General features: G+C 39.6%; 1 protein-coding gene across 3 annotated transcripts; it reads right to left on the bottom strand.

Annotated features, from left to right (window-relative positions):
- Positions 1–232: 232 nt before the first annotated feature.
- LOC124881371 (NACHT, LRR and PYD domains-containing protein 1a-like) lies at positions 233–17,361 on the bottom strand. Of its 3 annotated transcripts, none has more exons than XM_047386951.1 (11): positions 16,918–17,361; positions 15,851–15,969; positions 15,638–15,781; positions 14,792–14,866; positions 12,732–12,807; positions 11,312–11,540; positions 5,389–7,183; positions 3,530–3,703; positions 2,565–2,738; positions 2,035–2,081; positions 233–1,880 (listed from the first exon to the last, which is right to left on the bottom strand). In XM_047386951.1, exons 2-11 carry the CDS (start codon positions 15,919–15,921, stop codon positions 1,345–1,347), a joined length of 3,321 nt encoding a protein of 1,106 aa, XP_047242907.1. In that variant the 5' UTR covers positions 15,922–15,969; positions 16,918–17,361; the 3' UTR covers positions 233–1,344. The 3 variants fall into 3 exon arrangements, with proteins under 3 accessions (XP_047242907.1, XP_047242908.1, XP_047242909.1); XM_047386952.1 differs by having other exon boundaries at positions 15,638–15,769; XM_047386953.1 differs by lacking the exon at positions 14,792–14,866.
- Positions 17,362–20,288: the final 2,927 nt, after the last annotated feature.

Raw genomic sequence — 20,288 nt, 5'->3', positions numbered from 1 at the left:
TACACTTCTTCCTTCCACTAAACTTTCAATGCTTGGATACAGCACCCTCTGAACAGCCAGCCTCTATACTAATGGCATTGTGGCTTACACTCCCTATAGAGGGAGTCAGTCCCGGTCTGCTGGACAACTGTCATGTCAGACGTATTCCCCAGGATTGTGAAATCCACAACATAAAACTGTTTTAAAAATACTTTTTAAAATATACTTTCAGGTTTTAATAATGAATGAGACATTTCATGAAACAATTTTATTGGGTTTGCAGCCTTTATAGGCCTGTGACTTTTATGAAACAGTAAAAACAGCAGGCATAACATATGACCACCCATGATGTGGCCTTACAGTAGATAAGGTCATAACATCCATCCATTCATTGAAGGAACATCCCTCTCTGCAGGAACACTCTTCAGCCCATTCTGGGGGATCATGGCCTCTTGGTCTCCCCCCAGGGTCTCCTCTTATTTGGATGTCCCCAGAATACCTCCAAAGGGAGGTGCCTATGAGGCATCCAAACCACCTCAATTCAACCCTTTTCGTTTTTTGTTTTATATTTTTTTCAGCAATAGAGGCGTTTATTTTTGATAGTAGGTAGACAGGAAAGAGGGGCAAAGAGAGAAGGAGACATTCGGCAAAGGTCGCTGGGTCCGGGACTCAAACCGGCCGCATCGAGGACTATAGCCTCTATATGTGGTTGCGTGCTTAACCCTTACATCAGCATCGCACCAATTCAACCCTTTTGACACAGGAGAGCAACCCCCACATCACACCCTCACCGCCTCTCGGCAGAATCAACACATAACAAGGTGTAGAGGCAGCCAGTGGTTGAGCCTTGGCTCCTGGGGCTCCTGGGGCCCAGCCGGAAACATCTACAGAATGCCTTTTCCTAAGAGAGTCTGGTGGCAGAGTAGTGCAGGGACCTGGTTCCTGGTTCCCAGCATCACAATCTGTTTTAGGGTCATAGACTAGGTGCATAACATATCACATAAAAATGTGATTTAGTTATTCCTTATTTTGAATTGGCTCATAATAATAATAATAATAATACATACAGATACAAAAACCAGTTAAAAAGGTGGAAACCACTTAGATTGACTAATGCTTAACATGAACTGAAGTTGTTTTTAAAAGTATTTATGAAGTATTGAAAAGTATAGAATGTTTTGAAGTGAGTTCAACACAGAGGTTATGAGCAGTTAATAAACTTTTTCAAAAATCTGTTTATTTGTCTGCCATCCGGTCTCTCTTTAAACCGTTTCATCTTTTCATTAGTCGACCTCTGAAGCTGGCCACATCCTGGGACAGTGTGTGTTTACAGAAAGAAGGTTTGTTTAAATTGTGGAACCTACACTAAAATGAGCACCAAGACACCCTAGAATGAACCCTGGACCAAAATCCAAATCCAGGATAAAGAGGTTCAGTGAAGGTGGTGCTGAAGGAGTAGAGGTGGACCAGTGTGTCTGAGGAGACTCTGTAAAAGGACAGGGTCCCAGCAGGATAGTCCACATAGACTGCTACTCTGCCAGAGGAGGAGGAGGAGGAGGAGGAGGAGGAGGCTTTTCTACAGTTATGCCAAACAGCGTAACCATAATCTGAGCAGATTAGACTCCAGGAGCGATCATTAAATCCAAAGCAGGAGTCGTCACTCTCTCCCTTTCTTTTGATTCCTCTGTAACTCACTGATATGTAAACCCTCCCACTCCACTCCACCTCCCAGTAACAGCGACCAGTCAGACCATTAATGCACAGCAGCTTAAAGAGGTCAAATCTGTCTGGATGATCAGGATAGGGCTGCTCCTCTCCTACACGCGTCACCTTCCTGTGGTCGTCAGATAACTTGAGGTGTTTGTTTACAGAGTTCAGGTCGACTGTGAGTGAACAGGAATCTAAACAACATAAACACAATTCAGCTTGAAAAACTGATCTCTAAACAGATTATTTTATAAACACCTTGATCATAACTAAGAAAAGAGTGATGTGAACACTGGGAGATGATTTAATGTGCCACTTTATCATAAATCAAATGAAAAACACACTTACACTTCCTCAGACCTGCTGTTAACCACTGGACTCCAGCAGGCTCCACCCTGGAAGAACGAGGCAAGAGATGCCCATCAGTCTTTTAGCATGAATACAAGGAGATTACACTGTGGAGGTTGTTAGTGATACGACTAATAGATGTTTCAACATTTTATTTAACCATAAGTACATCCAAAACTGAAAGTAGAACAACTCGTTAATTCCCAGTTACTGTTTATATTATTCCAGACCAGGCCAGGGATAGAGGACATTATCAGATTGTCCTAGCAATCTAGGTGTTTAGTTTTTGATTAGAAAGGTGCTGGTGTCTCATATAACATTCATTAAAATTTAGTTGGAACCTGGAAAAATGTGAAACGGTTTAGGTAACATGAATACTTCTACAAGCCGCTTTAAATGGTTTCAGTGTGAGAGAGACTGACTCCTTCTGGACTGAACTCAATACTTTATTAAATTAAAAGCAATCCATAAAATTAATGATGAATATGTAACAATAAGCCACTGTGTAGCTGCAGCAGAGGTTTCCCTACTTGAGAGTCTCCAGCTTCCAGTCTGTATCATCCAGTCTGGCTGCCAGAAGCTGAACTCCTGCCTCTCCTGGATGATTGTAACTCAGGTCCAGCTCTCTCAGGTGACCAGGATTCAAGGTCAGAGCTGAGGCCAGAGCAGCAAAGCCTTCCTTGGTGATCAGGCAGCCAGAAAGCCTGCAGACACAAAAAACACAGAAATCTATCCAAAGCAATGCAGAAGTATTTATTAATGACGTCCTATGAAACACTGAAGACCCACCTGCTTGTTTTTCCCAAAAATATCTTGGAATTTTCTGTTATTTAATTTAAAACAAACTCAAACATAAACATAGTGGCTGCTTGTTTTTAATCAACAACTTGCAGAGTGAGTTGAAGTTATATAATAGCACCTTTACAGCAAGTCATTTGTCTATTCAGTTTCCTCAATATCAAGTGTTATTTCAGCCAGAAACAAATTCTTTGTTTCAAGTAGTTCATTAAAGACCTTTTCGTCTCAATAATATATTTTTTTGCACTGTCTTGCAATTAATAATATATAATGAAATATACAATTTTATTACAATTCAAATTTGAGTTTAAAATGTTAGTTTTGCAACAACCCTGCTACTATTCAGTGCAAGACACCAAATGCCCATTACAAATTCAACTCTGCAAAAGGAAGGCAAATCTAAAAAATCTAAAATTTTGTAAAATACCACAAAAAAGAATCCACAGGTGGGTAAATGTTGGTTTTGTGGAAAGCAACCATCACTTATTAAATATGTGTAGGAAAACTTAATCTCCACAAAAAGCAAGTTCTAGACCTTGGAATATTTTTATTATACAACGGAGATTATTAATGAAACACTGACTGAGTTACAAATTCTGTATTTTATTGAATTTAAAAATAACCGGTGGTTTTAAAATGACATTTTATAAAAACGTTTTACCTCCACTTCCTCTGCTTTTGACATTTTTGAACTAACCTTAAAACCTCAAGTTCACAGTGTGGACTCTTCAGTCCAGCACAGAGCAGCTTCACTCCTGAATCCTTCAGGTTGTTGTTACTCAGGTCCAACTCTTTCACACAGGAAGACTGTGAGCTGAGAACTGAGGATAGAGCTTTACAGCTTCTCTCCGTCAGGTTACAGCCACTCAGTCTAAAAAAGCAAAATACAAAGTTTTATTTGGTTATTATTATTTATTGTAAAGAAACCTGCTGCATCAAATTCTGTTGCAAGGCTGAACCTAAGGGTTAAGTAGCCCCTTCAAGCATCGGTAACAGTTTCTGATTTTGGATTTTCTGGGTCAAGCTAATAATCAGTTATGAATAATTCACAGTAGGAAGTTCCTACATTGCATCAGAGCAGAATATGCTGAAAATATTATGATGTGACATCAAGACGTTATACTGGTACAGTACTCAGATGTTTTGACAACAACTCTCATGAGGGGAAAACAGGTGATCACATCAATGTTTTATGATCGGTATCAAAAGTCTCTGATGAAACCTAGCTTCTGATACCTGCTGTAGGTCTTCTTGCTGCATGCCAGCCACATCACCAGCAAGACATGCTGCCTTGTTTTGTCTGGAAAACTTTAAAATGTCAATACCTATTTTGTTGTGCACAGACTGCTAAGTTCATTCACTTTATTTTATTGATCAAATCTGGATTAAAATTTTGTCTGACAATCAGAGCTTTTTATTTTGCCCCCGATAATGACATTTAGGTGTCTATATTTACCACATTTCACATGCAGGTGGTAACTGGCATGCAAACATGTTGTGCTATGTTATTTATATTATTACAAACCACACATTGTATTTAATTATGATGGGTCTACTCTGGTTTGCAATGTTTGGGTTAAGTGAGTCTTATCCCTGATTCAAATAATTGATTGGATGAATTGGTGGGAGTACCTAAGGCTGTTTAGAGCTGTACTTTGATGCAAGTCGGACAGTGGCTGTCAGCTTTTCTAGGTTTTATAATTAATATTTTATGGTTTAACTGTAGCTTTTAGTATTTTCATGTTTTGAACTGTTTTTACTGTCATTTTGTAGCACTTTTGTAGATACTTATATAAGAGTTTATTATTATTATTATTACCTTCAACTCCATAGCTGTAAAATTAATCTTAATTTTACAGCTTTCCGCTCTCCAACACTCTCATGGTAACAGCCAGTAGCAAATACAATTTCCTCACTTAAAAAAAGGGCAGTCCGAACCCCTTTTGAACCCGTTATTCATTGCGCATGCAATCTTTGTATATACGCCCACTTATTGCACATGCGGTTTTTTTGGGTTTTTTATTTTTTGCACGAGCGATTTAACGCTCCTTATTTGGTGTAATAAAGAGGCTGATGTGGTTCCTCAGGTTCTCTGTGTGTTATCTGATGAACTCAGGGTCAGATGGTTATACACAGAGGGTTCTGGTTGTAGAGACGCACAGAGTTTGAAACTGTTTCTGTAAGTTTTGTCTGCACATCAATTATGTTGAACCACAATGAAATATGGTACGTGCTAACATTAGCTTAGCACTTGTCTCAATGTGTCTCAGATGTAGATACTGTTAGAAGAAGCTAGACCTGAGACACCTCTATGTTTTGGTGTCAAGAACACATTTAGGAACAAATAAAGCTGAGGAAGTTTTAGGCAACTTGTTACCAGAACCACGGCTATTAAGATTGTGCACTTTGTATTATTGCATTTAGTTTACCTTCATTATATCTTTAATCTTTTTATTGGTTTTTCACATAGATCCCAGGGAATGCTACTGATTTTGCTGTTTGCCATTTTTTTTTAAAATGTAAAATTAAAAAAATCTATACTTATTCTGTACTTACATAGATTTGCTGGAGGCTTTGACTACTGGCAGCAGCTTCAGTAGAACATTATCTGAAGCAAAGTATTTCTTCAGATCAAAGATCTCCAGACCTTCTTCTGATGACAGCAGGAAGAAGTTCAGAGCCGACCACTGAGCAGGAGACAGTTGATCTACCAAAAGACTTCCTCTGCGTAGAGATTGTTGGATTTCCTTCACCAGAGACTGATCCTTTAGTTCATTTAGACAGTGGAACAGATTGATGCTTTTCTCCAAATAAATATTTTTATTTATCTTCTCCTTGATGTACTGGGCTATTTCTAGATTGATCTGTGATCTGGTTACTGTCTGTGACATCAGCCCCCTTAGGAGACTCTGATTGGTCTCCAGTGAAAGACCCATAAGGAAGCGGAGGAACAGGTCCAGATGTCCATCTGGACTCTCTAGGGCCATGTCCACAGCGCTCTTGTAGATATCAATCTTTGAATATACATGGTCTGTTTCTTCTAAATCCTTGGATTTCATTTCGTCTTTTACCAGCAGATTGACTCCAGATTTGATGAAGGTCAGATGAACATGAAGAGCAGCCAGAAACTCCTGCACACTCAGGTGGGCGAAGCAGAACAAAGTGTTCTGATACAGCCCTCTCTCCTCTTGGAAGATCTGTGTGAACACTCCTGAGCACACTGAAGCTTCTTCGAGATCGATGCCACACTCTGTCAGGTCTGATTCATAGAAGAGGAGGTTTCTTTTTAGCAGCTGCTCAAAAGCCAGTTTTCCCAGAGACTCCATCATCTTCTGGCTCTTTGGACTCCAGTGTGAATCTGTCTCCACTCCTCCATCATACTTGAGCTTCTTCACCTTGGCCTGCACCACCAGGAAATGTATGTACATCTCAGTCAGGGTGCTTGGCAGCTTTTCTCTGTTTTTGTTGTTTAACATGTCTTCCACAACTGTAGCAGTGATCCAGCAGAAGATTGGGATGTGGCACATGATGTGGAGGCTTCGTGATTTCTTGATGTGGGAAATTACAATTTTTTCTTGCTTCTTATATCTAAATCTCTTTGTGAAGTACTCATCTTTCTGTAGGTCAGTGAATCCCCTAATCTCCGTCGTCATGCCAACAAACTCAGAAGGGATCCGATTGGCTGCTGCAGGTCGTGTGGTTATCCAGAGGCGACCTGAAGGAAGCAGTTTCCCTCTGATGAGGTTTGTCAGAAGAACATCCACTGAGGTGGACTTTGTTACATCCGTCAGGATTTCATTGTTGTGGAAGTCCAGAGGAAGTCGACACTCATCCAATCCGTCAAAGATGAAAACAACCTTTAACTCTTTAAACCTGTCGATTCCTTTGGTTTCACTAAAAAACTGATGAACAAGCTCCACCAAGCTGAGCTGTTTTCCTTTTAACAGATTCAGCTCTCTGAACGTGAACGGAAACATGAACTGGATGTCCTGGTTGGCTTGGTCTTCAGCCCAGTCCAGAGTGAACTTCTGCGTCAAGACTGTTTTCCCAATGCCAGCCACTCCCTTTGTCATGACTGTTCTGATTGGTTCCTCTCTTCCAGGTAGGGGTTTAAATATGTCTCCATGTCTAATTGGTGTTTCTGGTCTGTCTGGTTTCCAGGACACTGCTTCAATCTGTCTGACCTCATGTTCATCGTTGACCTCTCCAGTTTCTCCCTCTGTGATGAAGAGCTCCGTGTAGATCTGATTCAGAAAGGTTGGTTTCCCAGCTTTAGCAATCCCTTCAAACACACTCTGGAACTTCTTCTTTAGGTTAGACTTCAGTGTTTGCTGGCATGTGATGAGTGATTCTTAAAGAATGCAAAAAATAAAATGAATAAATGAAATAATATCATCATCACTATCAAATAATAAATACCAAGCCCAACTGGGAAGCCTAGATGAGCTGAATACAATGGCAGCTGACTTGAGACATAAGATCATGAACTTCTTCTCTTGTTGAATGTTTGTAGGATTTGCTTGACTTGAGAAATGTAGAACACCACTTATTTTGTCTGACCAATAGACTTGCGGTGTGACTTCCCTATAATTCTTGTACAACTGTTTCAGCCTCCCTATAACTACTCTTAAGTTAAATTGTTATGGTGGCGGATGTTCTCCATTAAAGGTTTCCCCTTGATGGTAGGTAGCAACATGAGAATAGACTCACAAAAAGCTAAGACTCAACAATTCTGGAGAAGGTCAGAGAAGGAGGCATCACATAACACCAATGCCATTTGCCTGGAGGAGCTGAAAGTTCACATGTCAACCTACCAGAGAAAGACCCAGTACAAATAAAAATGGCATTCATCTAAATTAAAGTCTCAAGTTTTAAGGGTTGGACTGTACCTGATCAATCTCTACTCGCCAAATAACCTGAATGCCCTCCATGAATGCTTAAATGAACCAGCTGCTAATGGATAGGACCAACCCAGAATGATTAATTCAATGTTAGACATTGCTGTTCAGAAAGATTCCCAGGAAGCAGCAATGCCATCAAAATACCAACCAATAAGAAGTGTCTACACTCAATGGAAGCTGCTGTAAGAAAGTATACTAGCAAACATAAGTGGGAAGATGAGTCAGAATCAACTGGGACCCAGAAGGATTTTTTTTGTTAGCATTTTTATCAGAGGAGCCAAGCACCAACTACCAGTTGACAGATCAATTAGTTAAGACTGGGAGACCAGACAGACAAATCTCTGCACCACCTGGATTGATTACAAAAACCCCAAAGGTCTATGCCACACACATGGATCCAGGTTTACTTTAAACTTTGTAGCATCAACCACCAAGATAATTACAAAAATACCTATGGGTTCTGGTTTCACAGTGGAGCCATCATCTGCCATCTTTTATACATCATTCCTCCTTTATTGAGTGTGTCTTGCTAATCCCCAAAGATTTCCCCCCGTTGTCTATTCCATTTGCACAACAGCGTGTTAAATTGATTGTCGATCAGTGTTGCTTCCTAAGTGGACAGTTTGATTTCGCAGAAGTTTAAATTACTTGGAGATATATTGTTTTGTTTAAGTGTTCCCTTTATTTTTTTAGCAGTGTACATATCAGGCAACATGCCAGGAAATAACAAGACATTGACTCACTTGTCCATCTAGCCAGGATGTACAGCAAAGACACTGAAATGTTGGATTACATATAATGCTGTAAAAATATTTGCCGCCTACAGTTTTTTCAGTTTTTAAGCCTAATAACTGGTTGTGCCACTCCTGGAGGCCTCAACTGCCACCACGTATCTGTGATAACTGACGATAAGTCTCATCACTGTGGTGGAATATAGGCCTACTCTTCTTGAGGGGGGAGGGTCAAGCATGAACAGTTTTAAGGTCATGCTGGCTTTTCATTTGGGTTTAAGTCTTGATGTTAAATTGGCCCCTCTTTATTTCACTTTGTGTTTTTCGAGCTGAGTTGTTGATTAGTGATCATCGTACTGCTGCATGAACCAATTATGCCTGAGCATAAGATCACAAACTGATAGCCAGAACTTCTCATTCAGGATTTTCTGCCAGAGACCTGATTTCATGGTTCCATCAGTTAAGACCAAACATCTGGGTCTGGAAGTAACAAAGCAGATCCAGACCATCACACTACCACCACTATGTTTCACTGTTGGTGTGATGGTCCTCTTCTACATTTGTGGATAATGGTTTTCATTGTGGTTCTCTGGAGTCCCAAAGCCTTAAAATCAGCTTTGCGACCCTCTGATTCTCATCTGTTGATAGTTTTTGTTGTTGTTTTTTAAAAAGGTCATGATGATGTGTTGCTTTTTTTAAAAATGGTAGCAAACTTCGTGGTGTCATAAAACAATTTCTTGACGCTACACGTTTGGCAGTAATTAGGTCAGTGAAACTGAACATCCAAAATATGAGTTAATAACAGTAAATTACTGTTTTTGCAAGGTGGGGTGGGGAACTCATGTTTTTACAGGTTTGTTTGGATATCTATTAAAATCAGAATTTTGTTTTTACTTTAAGTTATATTGGTCTGATAACAAAATTTGCATAATAATTTGAAACATTTAAGATTGACAAATGAGAGAAAACAGAATAAATCTGTAGGAGGTACTTATTTTTTCAGTATTCTAGGTGTGGCCACATGATTCATAAGATAAGATTTTTCTATCTAAGGCAAGAAAGCTACAAATTCCTTGTAATCCTACAGGCAAACTCCAACCTTGAGGTGACATTAAAGCAGGTCCTGAAAATCAGCTCAACGGTAACAAAAAGTCCAAGATTCCCTTCTGATATACAGGTCCTTCTCAAAAAATTAGCATATTGTGATAAAGTTCATTATTTTCCATAATGTCATGATGAAAATTTAACATTCATATATTTTAGATTCATTGCACACTAACTGAAATATTTCAGGTCTTTTATTGTCTTAATACGGATGATTGTGGCATACAGCTCATGAAAACCCAAAATTCCTATCTCACAAAATTAGCATATCATTAAAAGGGTCTCTAAATGAGCTATGAACCTAATCATCTGAATCAACGAGTTAACTCTAAACACCTGCAAAAGATTCCTGAGACCTTTAAAACTCCCAGCCTGGTTCATCACTCAAAACCCAATCATGGGTAAGACTGCTGACCTGACTGCTGTCCAGAAGGCCACTATTGACACCCTCAAGCAAGAGGGTAAGACACAGAAAGAAATTTCTGATCGAATTGGCTGTTCCCAGAGTGCTGTATCAAGGCACCTCAGTGGGAAGTCTGTGGGAAGGAAAAAGTGTGGCAGAAAACGCTGCACAACGAGAAGAGGTGACCGGACCCTGAGGAAGATTGTGGAGAAGGGCCGATTCCAGACCTTGGGGGACCTGCGGAAGCAGTGGACTGAGTCTGGAGTAGAAACATCCAGAGCCACCATGCACAGGCGTGTGCAGGAAATGGGCTACAAGTGCCGCATTCCCCAGACCTGGGCTACAGAGAAGCAGCACTGGACTGTTGCTCAGTGGTCCAAAGTACTTTTTTCAGATGAAAGAAAATTCTGCATGTCATTCAGAAATCAAGGTGCCAGAGTCTGGAGGAAGACTGGGGAGAAGGAAATGCCAAAATGCCAGAAGTCCAGTGTCAAGTACCCACAGTCAGTGATGGTCTGGGGTGCCGTGTCAGCTGCTGGTGTTGGTCCACTGTGTTTTATCAAGGGCAGGGTCAATGCAGCTAGCTATCAGGAGATTTTGGAGCACTTCATGCTTCCATCTGCTGAAAAGCTTTATGGAGATGAAGATTTCATTTTTCAGCACGACCTGGCACCTGCTCACAGTGCCAAAACCACTGGTGAATGGTTTACTGACCATGGTATCACTGTGCTCAATTGGCCTGCCAACTCTCCTGACCTGAACCCCATAGAGAATCTGTGGGATATTGTGAAGAGAACGTAGAGAGACTCAAGACCCAACACTCTGGATGAGCTAAAGGCCGCTATCGAAGCATCCTGGGCCTCCATAAGACCTCAGCAGTGCCACAGGCGGATTGCCTCCATGCCACGCCACATTGAAGCAGTCATTTCTGCCAAAGGATTCCCGACCAAGTATTGAGTGCATAACTGTACATGATTATTTGAAGGTTGACGTTTTTTGTATAAAAAACACTTTTCTTTTATTGGTCGGATGAAATATGCTAATTTTGTGAGATAGGAATTTTGGGTTTTCATGAGCTGTATGCCACAATCATCCGTATTAAGACAATTAAAGACCTGAAATATTTCAGTTAGTGTGCAATGAATCTAAAATATATGAATATTAAATTTTCATCATTACATTATAGAAAATAATGAACTTTATCACTTTATGCTAATTTTTTGAGAAGGACCTGTAACAGGCAGGCCAACGAAGGAGATCATAGTCAGTGATTTCAAAGCTAGGGAGCTCCTCATTAGCGGATTCTCCAGCATATTAACTCTTTAGAGAAATGATCTTACTGCTTTGAAGACGGTCAGCAAGCTCCTCATGGTTCATCCTCCTCAGGAAGTGCTGCGTGATCTTCTCAAAAGCTTCTCTGCACTTCTTTATCTGCTCTTTATCTTCACCCTCTAAAACCTCATCATCCTCCTTATTCCCCTCTGAACCTTCTGGGTAATCTGAACCCAGGACCATTTGGATCTTCTGCAGTTCATTCTCCACAAAAGTGTTTATGTTCCCTTTCAGCTCCTAAAATAAAAAGATAAAAATCATTTAGCGAAGGTTGTGAACCAACTTTAAATGAGGATGTTCATGAGTGGAGTTTCAAACTTAGTGACAGTTTTTACATGACAAACTTTAACTGTGAGCAGCTCTCCATAATGACATCAGACAGGGGTCTATTCAGGTGTGAATGCTGCTCTAAATTTAGGGCTTTTCCACCAAAGTGGTTCCAGTGTTGAACCAGGACTGGTGCTGGAGCCAATTCTGACCTGGTCTCCTAAGTCAGAGCCACATCATTACGTCATTATGAAGGTCTTATCTAGTTCATAGTTGGTCCTCTTCCTGGTTTATTCTGTGCATTTGTGAAGAACAATAGTGCTTAAGGACAATTTAACAACATGAATCATGTTATTTATCCCAGTATCCCTGCCAACAGATGCTCTAATATCACCACCTAAGTGGAAAATAATTAGCTTTAAGTGCAGCTCTTAGCAACACATTTAGCAACTTAAACTTCCTGATTTAAAAAATAAACAGTTTAAAGTTCAGAGACAGTGTGTTATTGTGATGTTGTTCCCCATGAGCCCGCCTCGGTTCTTTCCTCTATTTCTGCAGCAAATGAGCGCTTGCTTTGAACTGGTGCTTAGTAAGCAGTAGGACCAGTTTAGCACTGTAACCAGTCGGGTGGAAAACGTTGCATTAAGAGACTTTCAGCAGAAACTTTAGGTTCTTTATGTGCAACTGTCATAAAATCCTAAATTTTATTTTTCAAAAACTTTGAAAGACTTTTATTCTGCCCTCCCCATCAAAACTAGTTAAGTATAGGTGAAATAACAGCCAGATGTTGTCTTTAATTTATATTAGTGATAATTTTGTCAACTGATTTCTTTAAACAAGAACACAAGCCTTCAACAGACCATGTTTAAAAATGTGTGACAAATTTTTATTTCAGACAATCTAACCAGGTTTACTTAGAATTAAAATATGATTTACATGAACAAAGAGAACAAGAGAAATAAACAGATTTTCAGGTGGTGAACTGTAAACATGAACTAATTCTAAGAACTGAAGTAAGAAAGAGTTCATGAGATTATAATTAACAATATTATAATGAGGTTATACTTGCAAAACAGACTGTCAACCCACTGCTTTACAATATGCAGCATAGAGATAACTGTAAATCAACAGACATAAAGCAGTAGGTGTACATCTACAGACCATAAATATGGAGTCCAGCTCTCTTTGGTGCTGTTGGGCAGACTGACCACTAGGAGCCTCTGAGAACAGCTTCAATCTGTGGAGGAATCATGAAGACTTTGCTCACATTATGGCTCTCCACACAAAAACAAGATGAAGATCAGTTAAAGTGATTTGTAGATCTGAACAGGTAATAAAATAAATGTATGTAGAAATTGGTTCTGTGTAGCAAAGCATTGCTTGTAATAGCAATAAGCTTCAACAGATCAGTCTTAAACTTTTATCTAATTTTGTTTTAACAACATAATCAATAAAAGAGAGAACATGTATGTTTGTAATGCAGGAACCATTTTACAGGAAACAGCCCAGTTCTCATCCATCTGCATGAAGCAGGAAATACAATCAGCTCACTAAGGGGTCCTGGTAGGAAGGTAGTATTTACCCCCAGAACATAATGTTGCCACCTCCATGTTTCACTCTGGGAGTGTCTGAAACATGGTGGTGGCAGTATCATGGTGAGGTTTTTGTCAAGATGGAGTCAATTAAAAATTGTATTTTCAGTATGATAATTATACAAAGTATGCAAGTGTGGCCTGATTAGGGCTGAATGATATCAGGAAAGGATGCGATATGTGATAATATTTGAGAATGTTGCAATAACTATATGACATGAGATCAGACCCTAGATAATGATTAGCCTGTCCATGTACTGGAAAAAGAAATAAAATAGATGGACGGACGGACGGATGATCCACCATTAGATGGAGTTCACAACAGCTGTGTTGTAGACTGTGTGTCCCATGTTAGCTATGCTTCTCTGCAGCTCCTCCAGAGTTACTGTTAGCCTCTTGGCTAGCTTACTGATAACTGCTCTCTTTGCTTCACCTGTTAGATTACACGGACGGCCATGTCTAGGCAGGTAGCAGCTGCACCATAATCTTTACATTTTCAGATGATGTATTGAACAGAGTTCTGGGAGATGTTTAAAACTTGTGATTTTGTCATAAAGCTGATGTAGTGCAACCCAACCCTTAAAGTTTAAACTTTCCCTCTACTGTCTTCTTTGTTGTTGTTTGTTCACAAACGTTCTCTAACAAACATCGGAGAACTTCACAGAACAGCTGGCTTTAAGAAGAAATTAATGCTGAATACAAATAAATGCCACATTTTTTTTCTTCAACTCTACAGTTAGCGCTAATTTGTGTTGATCTATCAAAGAAAACCCCATAAAATACACTGAAATTTGTTGCTGTAAAACAATGAAATGAGAGAAAATTCCAAGGACGTAAACTTTCTGTAGAGAAAATGAAACAAATACAGCAGCGACATTAACATAACCTGCTGAACCTGTTTATATTATGTCCAAATCGAAGGCAAATCCCCAAATGAGACCCATTTAGCACAGAATACATTTCAAGGTCTTAGTTCTTACTTATAGGACTCTGAAAGGTCAAACACCAGCACACATCTTTGACCTTTTATATCTGTTTGTCCCTAGCAGGTCTCTAAGGTCATGTAAACAAGGCCTGCTGGTTGTGCCACATACACGGCTGATAACTGAAAGTGAAAGGACCTTCTCTGCAGCCACTCAGGACTGGAACCATCACCTCTTTAATTTTGAGGTCATTAGACTCTGTTGAGCTTTAAGAACCAATTAAAAACTAATTCTTTACAATTGCTTTTAATTAACTATTTCAATGTAGGATGTTTAATGTTTTTAGTTTTCTACTCTGATCTATGTTTTCAAAGGTTCTGTATAAATAAAGATTTACTTATAATTCCAACACCCTATCATCTAAGCAGACTTTCTCTGGTTTGTAGGATAAGTTTTTACCATTATAGAAAAACACAGGTTGGGAGTGTCAGCAAAAAGAAAAAGAGATATGCGAAGTGATAGCAAATACAGCGACCTCACTATCACTTTGCATGTGTACTTTTTTCCAGAACCAAAAAAGTACATATGCAAAATCTTTTTCAACATCTTCATGTCAGTTGGACTTCCTGTATTCAGCTGATAGGAAGGTGGAGAGGCGAACAAATACCATCATATAACCAAGTTACAACATTTATAAACAACTCACTCCTTTACAGACGGAGGTTGGTCCATTTCTGAGTGTTTTCCAGGTGAACAACTGGATCCTGGTTCAGGTTCTCTTCTGTAATTAGAGATATAAATGTTGAGCTCTGATGCATCACATTTTAACAAAACCAAGGCTAAGAAAACATTCAGTGTCTTAGTAAATCATTAAGTTAGTTGCCCAGAGGAATTATGCTCCAAAAGCTTGTTCTCCTTGCTGATAGAGGAACACCTTCATAGGTTAAAGGTTCCTCACTGGAAGAGTTTCAGCTAAAGCAAAGGACTAAAAACCATCAGAAACACCTCCTACAAAATATGGTTTAAATCATACGGAGCGCTGAGGTTTCTAACAAACTATTTTTATATGTGAACATAGAAATGTGATTTAATTTGATTAATTTTCTGCTTTTACTTTTTGTCACACTTAAAATGTATGATATCATCAAACACATTTTAAAACAATTCTGCAAAGCAGAGTGGGCTAAAATTCATCCACAGTGATGCTAAAAACTCATTGACCATTAGCACAGTTGCTTTATGTTAGTTGCTGCCAACAAGGGTTCAACAACCTGTTATTAGGATTATTTTTCCACATAGGAACAGGTTGGTTGGGACAGCTTTGGTTAATAAATGAAATATAAACGATTAATGTTTTGTATTCACTCTGGTTATCTTTGTCTAATTTTAAAATAACTCATGATCTCAAACATTTAACGGTGCCAAATAGGCTAAAAGAGGAGAGATCTGCTAGAATGCATTTACTTTTTCATGGCACTGTGCACATTGAGATCAAATATTAAACCTTATTAATTTTGATTTTAGACAGTTACATCATTTAGATGGCGCTCACCTCTCTGTAGCTGAAGGATGGTCTGATTTAAAATCAATATACTGATGCTTTGATAAGTTACTCCTCCAGGATTCAGCGCTGGGTTCACGTTTCCGTTTCCTTCCATGTTTACGGTCATCTTCAGGTTTGTTGCTGTAAATAAAGCTAAAGTGATGTGGGTGCTGTGCTCAGATACAATGAAGAGACAAGGACAGTAAAAGGAGGTCACCTCACCTCTGAGCTTTGCTCTGGTCCTTGGTTTCAGACAGAGGTTCTTCTTCTTTCTGGTCCTCACGCTGATCCATGATGCTGAATTCACATCCACATCAATCTGCAAACACTTTCATATTCATCTGGAGAGGAAATGCAAATCAGTCACCTGTACATCAGCTCCAAAAATCTTTTATGATTTTTTTCTCTCGTTGGTTCAGTAAAAAGATCAGTAATTCCTAAATTAGACAGTATTAACAGCATCTGGCACAGCCTATTACAAAAATTAAGAAGAACCTGACAAAAAAGCAGGAACTGAGCTGGAACTTCCCGCTCCATTAGAAAAAACCTGCTGCTGTTTATGAAACATGAGATTTCAACCTTCATTTCTTAGAATATTCTCTTTGCAACAAAACAAACATCTTTTAAAGAAACTTAATCTGGATCCTTCAATCATAAGTCATTACAGACCAATTTCTAACCTAATATTTCTGTCAAGAGTAACTGAAAAGGGATTTTATCGACAAATGACAATAAAGTTTGACTCCTCAGAAGAAAAAACTCTTCCAGATGTGTTGGAGATTCACACATTTCTTCTATTTCTTCTTCATTTTTAAATCCTCTATTTGTTTGACTCGTTACGTTTTAGGTGAAGCGTGCAGTGATTAAATGGAAAACAATAGAAACAAAACTCAATGATTTTATATAAAAATGGGAAATTTTATGTCATATTGTGGCTTAAAGTATCTTTTTATCAGACATGTACTTTAAATGTCTTCTTTCATGAGATCCGGGGCCATTCAGAAAACACCCCAGGTCTAACGACGCCTATAATGGAAACTATAAGGTCTCAATAAAACTGAGATGCTTTCCTCTTTAGTTGCACCGACTTTCATTTTTCTCTCTCATTTATAAGCACTCATCTTGTCTGAGTGATTGTTTTATTCTGCATAAAGCAGCCTATAGAAAATCAGAACTGAATCACACCCTGATTTTAATTGGTTTATACAGTATGTAAGTATTTAAATAAAGATAATTACAAAAAAACTGCATAAGACGAATTCAGCATCAAGTAACCTGATGTTTCTTACCTTAAACCTTCCTGCGTCACAACGAAATGAAAAGTAGCTACAACATCCACACTTTGATAAGAAAACAGGAGGAAGCGTTGAGGCAGGTGATGGTTCTCACCTGGGAGGCTGTGGCTGCTACTGCGGCTGTGCACTAGGTGGGCGGAGTTTCATTTGACTACTGTTTATTGTTTGGCACCTGCAGAGAGAAAGGTTGGTGATTCTCTCCATTTAACGCACCGGGCCAGCAGTTGTTAAACCAAACTCTGTGACCATCTGCAAGGACAGACAGGGGACAGTCTGAACAGAGCTGCAGTTGATCCGCCTTAAATAAGCTTCAATGTGCTGATCCTTTTTTTTTTTTTGCTGGCACAATCAGGGCAGCTCTGTGGAGCTAAATGGGGCCATAAAGTTTGTTCAAACGAAAAACGGGGTGCAGAATCATGACTGACAGCTCAACACAGCGGCTGAACATGTTCCCAGCTGTTGCATTCAGGGACCGTGGGAACTAGAATTATCTGTAATACATCATCGATATTCTATATATATGTGATTGGTTTTGAAAGATAACATGCTTCACCGATAGAAGCAGCTTACGTGAATACACGACGCGCATCTCAGAGGAAACAATATGATCTTGACAGATTTGCACAGCATTTTAACTCCGTTTTGGAGATTTCCCATCCTCTCAACATAAAGCAAAAGAACCACCAGACTAAGCGGCAGGAATGAAACCAGATGCAAAACGAGCCGGTATTTTCCGAATATCCTTGTATAATAAAGCCTGGACTTGTTTTCACATGGACTGGACTTGGGTTTCGGTTTCTGGTGCATTTTTGATTTAAACGTGTTTGGTCTTCATTTAGTGAAGCGACTGACAGCCAGGGTCAAACTGGCATACGGGGCAACCAGGGGAAACCACTGGCTTAGGCATTTCTTATTTTGTGAATGTTTAGTTTTTAATAACCGCCTTTCACAGACGCAGGACGAGCGCGACATCAAGTACGCAAGAGGCGACAGTTTCAGGGGCGCTGATATTTTTCTGGACCATTGTGCCCTAAACTATGCCATATCAACCTGTTAGGGACAACCTTTATTTATATGACTCATAGCAGTTTTTCCTATTTCTACCATAATTATATAAAGCATAAGTTCTAATGTTTCCTTTTTGTTAGAATAGGACAAGAATGCTCATAGATATACATTACAAGGATAAATGGCCCAAGGTTTGTCATGAATGACCTGTGGCTGGGGCACTGGGTTTGATGGTGGAGCAGGCTGTAACTGGTTTGATTAGAATGCAGCAGCACACTTAGATTAAGGATGGACACCTGCTACTACACAACCTACCAGATAAACACCACATGGTGAAACACAGTCTACTGATAAACACTGAGGGAGGGAACATCCATTGTATTGGAGTGCCAGATATAAAACTACATGTGACCTTAGTTTGGGCCTCTTCGTCATCCTTACACAGACAGGACGGTCCGAGGCCGGAGCCTCGGCGCTGATCTCTGTAATCATTCCTCTGCCTAATTTAGATTAAAGGAGCTGAAAGTTAGAAACTGTTTGAGAGTCGTTCCTTTAAGAGTCATTGTTAGATAGAGTGTGATTGCTTCTGGGGACCAAGGACCGGAGAAACTCCAAGAAGTCTGACCGCCAGCAGGGTGCGGTAGCTCGGACAAACCTTTCTTCTGCTCCAGTCAGGCAGATCAGCTCTGCAGCGCGCTGGCGAACAGCGGATCTGTAACACATGAACATGCGCTGCAGGGTGGCCAGCTGAGCTGACAATGAAGAGCGGAGATCCGAAAAAAGCCCGGGCTACTAAAACAAACAGTGACTGTAATGGAGAGACTGTAAGGTGCTACTTTAGGTTTAATCACCAAGTTCATACTAGGGTGCCGGCCAGAGCACTTCTTAAGGCCAATCAGAGTACGGGTCAGAAAAGGGGCTGGAGACTGATCCAATAATATCCTCTTCTCTTTATTTCCAGGAAACATATGAGGAGGAGATATTTGTGGTTTTCTATAAAATAAACAACTTAGGTTACAATAATAACATATCCATAAATTAGCTTAACCAATTACTGTCGACAGACTGGTATAAACAGCATAAAACAAATAAGGTTGGTAAATTAAAGATTACAATATTCCTCCCCCTCATTACACCAGTAGACAGAGCATTAAACTATCCAAAGACAGATATCTCAAATGTGTCAAGCCACTGTCCATGTTAATGTTGCACTTCCTGTAGCGGAAACGCCATGGCGCTCTTATTGTGAAATGCCATACAAGCTATTTCCGGTTAGTGTTAACAGTAGCTTTGAATAAAGGCCGATAAAAGGTCAGCTTAAACTAATTACGCCACATATTTTTGCAGGGATAACACTCTGGGAACTGTACTAAAACCAGACAATGAACATAAAAGTGTTAGTCAGCATAAACTTGATGCATTTACACCCAATCTGCAGCCACCGATGTGCTAGTGGCTAATCAGCAGGCGCAGGTAGAGCTGACACAGCCGTCATTTAGGGTAAGGAAGCTCCGAACCTACATTTGCAGCAGTTAACAAAGAATATCTAATTCAACCCTTAATTATACTCGTCATTCACGCACACGTTGCGCTAACTAGTATTCGGGTCTCCCACAACTGTAGCCTCACATTAGATTTCTTACGCAAAGTTAAACAGTGACGTAACTAACAATGCGACCAACCCCCTGAGCGAGCTCACCCTGAAAACAAGTCCAGGCTTAATTATACAAGGATATTTGGAAAAAACCGTCTCGTTTTGCATCTGGTTTCATTCCTGCCGCTTAGTCTGGTGGTTCTTTTGCTTTATGTTGAGAGGATGGGAAATCTCCAACACGGACTTAAATGCTGTGCAAATCTGTCAAGATCATATTTTCTCCTCTGAGATGCGCGTCGTTTATTCACGTAACCTGCTTCTATCGGTGAAGCATGTTATCTTTCAAAACCAATCACATATATATAGAATATCGATGATGTATTACAGATAATTCCAGTTCCCACGGTCCCTGAATGCAACAGCTGGGAACATGTTCAGCCGCTGTGTTGAGCTGTCAGTCATGATTCCGCACCCCGTCATCTGAGGCCCTTGGGGCCCCTAAACCATTAGGGGGCCTCCCTTGAACACAGATTATAAATCTAAAATTAGTATGTTTGTTTATTGAAAATGAGAATACTATTAAATTTAATTTGACGCTTTCATCTGACCTTATGTTGGTGACCACAGTAATACGCCACATCTTTGAATAAAAACAGTTTTTATTCTATTCTGTTTATTGCTTTTTTGGTACTATGTTGATTTTCTTGTTTTAATTTATGTTTTGGCATGTATGTCCTTGACATAAGTTAAAAAGTAATAAATT

This window comes from Girardinichthys multiradiatus, chromosome 14 (genome assembly GCF_021462225.1).
Source record: "Girardinichthys multiradiatus isolate DD_20200921_A chromosome 14, DD_fGirMul_XY1, whole genome shotgun sequence".
NCBI classification, from domain to species: Eukaryota; Metazoa; Chordata; class Actinopteri; order Cyprinodontiformes; family Goodeidae; genus Girardinichthys; species Girardinichthys multiradiatus.
The sequence above is the reverse complement of the archived record's forward strand: the minus strand, read 5'-3'. Positions and strand labels throughout refer to the sequence as shown.